At 45.0% G+C, this 8,890-nt stretch overlaps 1 protein-coding gene across 1 annotated transcript in view; it reads left to right on the forward strand.

Annotated features, from left to right (window-relative positions):
* The window catches only part of SP6 (Sp6 transcription factor), a 67,967-nt gene extending 62,372 nt beyond the window's left edge, over nt 1–5,595 (forward strand). The window contains exon 2 of the mRNA XM_068262722.1: nt 1,106–5,595. Coding sequence (XP_068118823.1) covers nt 1,135–2,151 — 1,017 coding nt within the window. The 5' untranslated portion in view covers nt 1,106–1,134 and the 3' untranslated portion in view covers nt 2,152–5,595. The remainder of the gene's footprint in view (nt 1–1,105) is intronic.
* Nucleotides 5,596–8,890: the final 3,295 nt, after the last annotated feature.

Raw genomic sequence — 8,890 nt, forward strand, 5'->3', positions numbered from 1 at the left:
GTCGCTCCTCTTGTGTGGCTCAATCGCCCATCCACTCCTTGTTACAGGTGTGTGATTCAGATACTACTGATGCACATAAGATCTGTGGGATTTCCAGGCAAATGGTATTGTAGGGCTGCCTACATATCCCTCTTACTTCATGAGAGGAGAAGGGCTGATGGAGCAGTGAACAAGGAGTCACAATGCAGGTGGGGTGAGTGAACAGTGCCCCCAGTGGATCACTTGGCAATGTGCAGAAGGGGATCTTTGGCAGCTGTACACACTTTCTACAATCCAGTGTGTATACAAGTATTAAGAGGGAACTATTTTTAGTCAGAAAATAAGTGTCAGATGCAGCTAACCCGAGTTTTAGGATTTGCAGGGAGCTCGATCGCAGCCCCCATGAGATAGTTCTGGGCCTCAAACCCCCCTAAAAAATAAAAAATAAAAAAGCTATATAAATTAAAAAAAAAAAACATTTATAACCCCAGTTCCTCAGGAAATCGGCAGAATTGTCCTAGATGCAGATCTGATAGCAGCAATAACCTAAATTTCTGTTACACACTGACTAACCTAAGTGTAAAAAAAAAAAAAAACACACAAACTATTTCCTGGAATTTCTTTGGAGTTTCCTACCGAACTTATTGGGGTTGTTTTGCCAAGCGTTGAGAACTGAAGCGGTCCATCTAACATGGTATTTTGTTTTTAAATGTGTCTGCTATGTAGTGTCAAAAGTTTACAACTCTCACCTGGGCCATATCAACACAGAATGGTAGGTGACGACAAGTTTGCAGGTCAGGAATCGTAAAACAGTTAGTTTAAAAGCTTTTCACCTAACCAATGTTCTGATCTGAAACTGTAAATGTTTGAAGCTTAATTGCAGACTTATGATTTGTTGGATCAGTTATGTTCTCAATTTTTTAATAATCATCCCCATAGCCACAGCTTGGCAGATAGTCATTGTTTCACAGTGGCTGGATAATCTGCAGACAGCTTTTACTTTCAGTATTTTAATCCCATTAATATATTACTGACCACAAGAGAGAATACAGCAGTGAAAGTAAAATACATCTGTTAGTTGTTTTGAAAGATTACTTAATTTCTGAATTCTTTCTCATTTCTACAGGTCCTCTCGTCTGGACGACCATCTCTGCAATGCTGACGACTGTATGTAGTTCTCTGGGTAACCAACCATCAGAGCCACCTGGATCTCCATCCACCTCTGAGCTCCCCCTTAAACCATATACTATCACTACAGAATCAGAGTCTGGACTGCAACTTCAAGAAGAATCTTCTGAAGACTCACCTTATTCTTCTGAAAGATACACATCACTTTCATCTGTGAGACTTCCATTCCAAACATTTGCAGGACGAGACTCTTCAGAAGGCACATCATTTAGTAAGTTTCTACACCCAACTCTTGAGATGTCTCATCCATATGAGTCATGGATGAGGCCTCCAGCGCCAGGAGTCCCTGGGGAGGAAAGTGGAGTTCCATCATGGTGGGATATTCATGCTGGGTCTAGCTGGATGGATATGCAGTCTAGTGCAGGGGGCTTCACAACTCCTTCACCTCACCAGGCCTCTTTAGGAGGATATGGCTCGGAGCTCTGTATTCCGCCTACACACATGCTGCCTCCGGCACCTCATCTCATGGGAAGCTTGGATGCCACAATGGAATCTCATGGTACTGAGCAAAATTCTGATGGATCTCCACGTGCTAAAGGTAGTAGGAGAGCTGTACCACGCAGTTCAGCTCAAGCTGCTTGCCGTTGCCCCAACTGCCAAGAGGCGGAACGGGTTGGCTCAGGTGGAGATCTAGGCAAGAGGAAAATCATGCATAACTGCCACATACCTGGTTGTGGAAAAGCATACGCCAAGACATCTCATCTAAAGGCTCACTTGCGTTGGCATAGTGGAGATCGTCCCTTTGTCTGCAACTGGTTGTTCTGTGGAAAGAGATTCACTCGGAGTGATGAGCTACAAAGGCATCTTCAGACCCATACTGGGGCAAAAAAATACCCTTGCCCATCTTGTAGCCGCGTCTTTATGCGGAATGATCATCTCACCAAGCATATGAAGACCCATGAAGGGGAAATGAGGGGGACTACAGACAATGTTGGCAAGGCCAAGCGGGAGCCAGATGAAAGTAGCACTAGCCATACAAACTGAGAGGTGCCCTGTTGAAGATCCATAGTCGAGCAGGGCTTTTAAAAGCTGCAATAGCATCTCCTCCATTCCAGGAACAGTAGTGTGGATTAGATCAATTGTTCTCCAGTCTCATGCATAAGGTCACCTAATGCTTTGGGCAAAGTAATCAGTGGTGTTTTCTTACGCATGGTACTCAAAGAATTGTGCCCTTACCCAGTTGTGAGAGGTTAGTGAGCCTTCAGGACTGGGGTTGCAATCTAATTAGCTTCTGTTATGTATTAATTTATTTGTAGATAGACCATTGCCTCTAGTGCACACCATGGTGTATCAGTAGAGCGATACGTGGGAGATGGGCCAGTAAATGCGGGCGTGTAACTGAACAATATAAGAATAAACGTATAGGGCAAGAAAACAAGGATACAACAGTGTAAAGTATTAAATGTAATGTTTTGTGTGAACATTTTCAGTGGGTGATTTCTGCCAGAATTTCTTAGCTGAAAGTCTTGTCTACAGGCCTAGCAAATAACCAGCCCCCCTCCCTGTTCTCCTCCCCAGCCTACACCTCTCTGACACTGCAGCTGCCCTTAGCAGGTTCTGGTGCTCCATATCTATGTATAGAGCGCTTGAGGGAGCCCAATGTAACACTCGCACTGGGGCCCAGAGCTCCTTAGCTACACTACTGGCTTGGCTTCCATTGTGCTTTGATGTGCATACAATGACAGACACTAGGTATAGTCAATGGGATACAAAAACGAGCTGATGCAGGATTATGCAAATTCTATATGCAAATATATGTAGCCTGAAAATAAATCAATACTATCCTGGAAAGGTACCTTTCCATTTGTCCATTTTCAAGCTGCATACATTTGCAGAATTCTGCATGAATTTATTTGCACCTCATGCACTATCCCTAACAGACCCCACCTAATTTCCTGTGCTATTGATTTCCTATAATTTTTCTGATCCATTTTCCATGCAAAAATCGAATCGGGCCTGTCTAATTGATTCGACGTGTTGATGTAACATGGTGTGTAGCATGCATTAGGGCCCGTTTCCACTGGAGCGTAAACCGCTCTGAAACCCCAGTTTCCCCGCAGGCAAATCACTTGAGGGAACTCTGTCATAGGAAACTATGGTGCTGCCGGCCGAATCGCTTGCCCTAGCGATTCGTCCGACACTGGCCACAGTTTTTGCGTGGGAGGCTGCGAATCCCATAGCCGTGCATGGCACGGCTTCTGGGATTTGCCTGCGATCCCGCACACCCGGAAATGCCGCCGTGCGTCTCACTGACGTGTGTGGCAACAAGTTGAAATGGGCCCTTACTCACAGGAGATGATTCAAAAAGCAGTATTTTAACGGCAAGCCTTGCACATGACAGGCATGTCACATGGTGGGGATTGGGAACGGATCATTCTGGTGACATTGCAGGGCTAAGACTGTACAGATCCCTCACTAGCCTGCAGCCCAGTGACTAGTTATGTTGCTATGCGGGGTGGGGGGAGAGTGATGACGGAGAGGTGCATGGGTTATGTAATTTCCTCTAAATTTTTTTTTTTATAGCTCTGAGCAATTTTTATACAATGATTTACAATTCATAGAACTATTCACATCACTTTTTCTCAATCTAATGTCCCCATCACACACCACAGCCAGTTGTGGACTAAAGGTGGCCACTAATGATCCAATTTCTAGCGAAAAATCGTTCACTACACCATCAACGAACCAATCTTTGTTTCCTATCTATCACAACCAACTAGAAAATCCAAATTTTGGTTTGACCAAAATCCAATCCAAAAACCAAATTTTGGTTTGACCACAATTTATAATCGTTAAACTCCATTAATGGGCACAATCGATTATGATTTACAGCCAAGCCGATCAATTTCTAGTGAAAAATCGTTCGAGCGATCAGAAATTCTGAACAGTTGGTGGCCACCTTAAGAACACTGTACTAGGAAATGTTAAAATCCGTACTTTAAAGTACACCTGAAATAGACCAAAAAGTAGATTTTTACTTATCTGGACCTTTTCCAGACCCTCAAGTCTTTCAGGTCCCTCAAAGTCCTCTAGGTACCCTTTAATGTACCGCTGCCCCCTCCGAAAGATCTGCGCATGCATGGTGCAATACTTTAGAGAACCGCACATGCATGGAACTCTCCCGGCAGTGGGATAATGGGAGGAGGTGCACAGATGGGTCCACAGTAGTAGCAACTAGTCACAGATCTTTCAGAGTAGGAAGCGGCACAACAGCGGGTACCCGGAGGACATTGATGGACCTGAAAGAATACGGGGCTGAAAAAAGCCCCAGATAAGAAAAAAAGATTATTTCTTCCCCTAACCTTCTGGTCCGATTTAGGTTTTCTATAAAAAAATGTTGAAATCCTATGGGATGTCTGTAAACAAACCTACCAGGTAAGAATTTTTTCTAAAACTGCTTATACTGATGGCACCACAACTATCCAGGGGCTAGTGTCTGTCTCCTGGGGTATTGCACCCTAGAGATGGTCAACACAACATTAAAAAAAATCTGGCTTACTTGCAAATTTAATTCATATTGAATCGAATACAATTTGCATACCATAGCTGCATTTGATTGGTCTGTTTGATGTTGCCTCACTGGGATTAGGACCTGATCCCTTGGGCATCATCACTGGGTCAAAGGGGTACAGACGCATAGTCAGCCTACAGAGCAGACAGAACAGCGTAAACATGACCTCACGGGAGATATGGGATGTCACTTTGCGGAGTTGACCTGCCTGGCAGCTCGCTGGCTGGGTGGCAACCAGGGGCTGCTGTACACATTGTGGCTTATTGGCAGTGGTGGTGGTTGTTGTTTGCCTCAGTTGACTCAGTTTTAATCTAGCTTGTGTATTGACCTTTAGGCGGGGATCACAGTTGAGTAGATTGCCTGCAGAATCGCACCAAATGTCACAGCCCATATTAATAAATAGGTTTATTTACATCTAATGAGCAAAGTTTGGTTATTATTTACGCCGTGCTGGACAATAAATACATACAATGGTACAAAGGATGACAGACACAACATAACAAGGTTATACAAAATAGGACAAAGCATACACATAACTAGACTGTGCAAGGGGAAAGAGGTGCCCAGGGTATGTTAAAACTAAGTTAACCTCCCTGGCGTTATAATTATTTCCAGATTAAGGCCTCTTTCACAGTGTGACGTAAAGATACAATACAATAACATTTGTAAAGCGCTTTTCTCCCATAGGACTCAAAGCGCACGTTAAAACATTTATCGCAGAATAACTCACTGCAATGAAAAATCAATGCCCTGTTCACAGTGCACACGTTGCGTTGGTGTCTAGCGCTGCACGTTAAAAGTGAAAGTACTGCATGCTGTGCATTATACACGTTATTAGTTGCGTAGTGCTGGGGATACACTGGTCGACCGGCGGCTTGATTAGCTGCCGGATCGACCCCAGCCGTGTCCCCGCTCGTCTGCACGGATTGATTACCGCTCGCCCCCGCCGGCGCTTTCTTATCAGCGCTCGATTCCCTGCCATTGTCCGTAGGCGGGAATCGAGCGGACGGGGGTTGAGCGGCTTGATCGGGCCAGCTGAATATTATCAGCTGGCCGGATCAGCTGGTCGATACACGGTACAGAAACGTACCGTGTATCCCCAGCATTAGACTGTTTGCCCATGCTCAACTCCACCAGCGTTACATCTTTCCCTACTATCCATGGCGGCCTGGATGGGGAATAGTAATTAACGCCACCTAATGGTTGTGATCGGCTAACGGAATAGTACCAAATTTTTTCACAAGCAAGAACAAGAAAACACACATGGGATCCGCAGGAGCTCCTGCATATAACTCACTCAGTCACAGGATTACCGCTCAGGGCTGTGGATTTCCATCCCCAGTCTGACTTGGGATTACCGCTAAGGAGGTTAAAACCAGTTAAAAAGTAAAGGATGAGGGGTGTTACCTCAAATGAAGACACAATCTTATGATTACTGAATTTTAATGTGCACTGGCCAGCACACATTAAAAGTCATTAAAGAGAACCCGAGGTGTGTTTAAAGAATGTTATCTGCATACAGAGGCTGGGTAGGCTTATATTGCCCAGCCTCTGTTGCTGTCCCAAACCTCCCTAAGGTCCCACTGCACTCTGCAATCCCTCATAAATCACAGCCGCGCTGTGCGGGCTGTGTTTACATCTGTAGTGTCAGTCTCGGCTGCTCCCCCGCCTCCTGCATAGCTCCGGTCCCTGCCCCCATCCCTTCCCTCCAATCAGCAGGGAGGGAAGGAACGCAGGTGGGGACCGGAGCTCTGCAGGAGGTGGGGAGAGCAGCAGACTGACACTATAGAGATAAACACAGCCAGCTCTGACAAGCTGTGTCAGCAGCGTGGCTGTGATTTATGAGGGATTGCAGAGTGCAGGGGGACCTTAGGGGGGTTTGGGATAGCAACAGAGGCTGGGCTGTATAGGCAGATCCAGCCTCTGTATGCAGATAACATTCTTCAAACCCACCTCGGGTTCTCTTTAATCGTATGACTGTGTCTTAATTTGAGTTAAACCACCTCATCCTTTACTTTTTAACTGGTTTTAACTCAGTTTTACCATATCCTGGGCGCCTCTTTCCCCTTTTGCCATTTATTCTCCTTTGGAGGAGTATACCGCCTGGGTCTTGCATGGCTTAGCCACCCCTAAGCCCATCTGGTTGTTTTTAAATGTATAGTGTGACCACACCCAGCTTGCCTGGACACCCGAGTGAAGTCAGGTTTATAGATCTTATCTGCATACAGAAGTTGGTTGCCCTTCTGCAACCTTCCTGTGAGTACACATTTTGTTTTGCCTTCCTTTTTCTTGTTGTAACTTACTGCACCATCGGGGCTCCCGGTGTCTGTGTGTTTTTTTTTTTTTCTCTTTCCCTCCAGGTGTTTTTTCTTGACCCCCATACCTGCACATAACTAGATTGTGCTTCTTTTTTCTGCCAGAAAGTTAGGCCCCATTCACACTTGAGCGGTTTGCCTGCGATTTCAGCAAACCGCTCAAAGGCTAGCGCTTTTGAAAGCGCTAGTGTAATTAAACCCTATGGGCCTGTTGTTACTTGGGCGATTTGCGCTAATCGCTGCAAAGGGCCCTCAAAATCGTGAAACGCAACGTCGCCTGCACCATTTTCTGGTGATTTCCTGGCGATCGCGTTTCAGTGCTATAGAAGCGCTAAATGCGATCGAGGTAAAATCTCCTCATTGTTCAGTGATTTTTTTTTTTTTTTTTTTTTATTTTTTTTTTCCCCGCTGAAAAATCACTCATGCAAAACGCCGACAGTAAGCGTCGGCGTTTTGCGCTTTCAAGTGTGAATGGGGCCTTATGCTGGGAATACCCGGCTTGATTCCGAGCCATTTAGATGGCTCGCTAGATAATTTCCGTCACGTCCGACCTCCCGTCCGATCGTTTTGCTGCTTGATTCTGCATTGAGGGCAATGCAAAAAGATAAGAAAAATGAGCGGAAGATAAGAGAATTGCCTGCGGAATTGAGCGGCGAAACGATCGAGCGGCGAAATCGAGCAGTGTATGCCCAGCATTAGGCCTTTTTCCAAGGACATCTGAACTGCTGGTTCCACGTACATCTTCCTCCACGACTGCCATTCTAATGCAGTTAAAATGCAGCTGAATGGCAACTGTTGTAACCTCATGCGTGTCGAGCACTAGCACGAGGGAGGCTTACAATATGATGAAAAAGTCTGTCGCATTGTTTTTTTTTTTTTTTTATGCGGATACACAGAAAATAATACTGGGATTCTAAGTCATTTTTAGAATCAGGAGGATATATATAATTGCTGTAAATCTCATCAGTTTATATTCACCTTGGGTTTCCTTTTAAAGGGGAACTGAAGAGTTTTATATGGAGGCTGCCATGTGCATTTCCTTTTAAACAATACCAGTTGCCTGGCAGCCCTGCTGATCCTCTGCCTCTAATACTATTAGCCATAGTCCCTGAACAAGCATGCAGCAGATCAGGTGTTTCAGACTTAAAAGTCAGATCTGACAAGACTAGCTGCATGCTTGTTTCTGGTGTTATTCAGATACTACTGCAGAGAAATAGACCAGCAGGGCTGCCAGGCAACTGGTATTGATTAAAAGGAAATAAATATGGCAGCCTCTGTATACCTTACTTCAATTCCCCTTTAAACTCTGCTAAAGACCTCCTCAGGATAGAATCTAGTGTGTGTATGGCAGCACTGATTGGTTGCCAAGAGATCTGGCATGCCAGATCAAGCCTGATGATATTGTTCTCTTTGCTCCGCCTCCTCCAAAGTGTTCCAGAGCCCCTATAGTGACAGAACACGGTTCTACCGGTAGTCTGCAGACTAGTGGTGCGTCTGTACAGCCTCGGCACCTGAACTGACACCTGAGGGATCGTGTCCCACACCCAGCCGGGTACCAGTATTCTGAAGTGTGTAGTACCCAGTTTAATGTTAAGGATTTCCCATTTGATGCAGTGGAAGCTTAGACATGAATATGTAAGCAATGGCAATATGCAATTTTAATATACTATCTGTATTGTCACACAACTGGAATTTACATTCCCGCTCAAATTAAGCACACTTCATTGCACTAAGCTACACTGACTAACACTGCCAAAGGGAAGACAACATTAAAATGGCTCCATAGGGCTCAGTCTTACAAGCCGGTTGCCATACAGCACAGTTGAAAACATTCAACATGTTTGTGCGGCATTAGATAGACACCTTTCGTAATTGCATAGCAAGCCATAGTGACACA

Source organism: Hyperolius riggenbachi, chromosome 12 (assembly GCF_040937935.1).
Source record: "Hyperolius riggenbachi isolate aHypRig1 chromosome 12, aHypRig1.pri, whole genome shotgun sequence".
Taxonomy (NCBI): Eukaryota; Metazoa; Chordata; class Amphibia; order Anura; family Hyperoliidae; genus Hyperolius; species Hyperolius riggenbachi.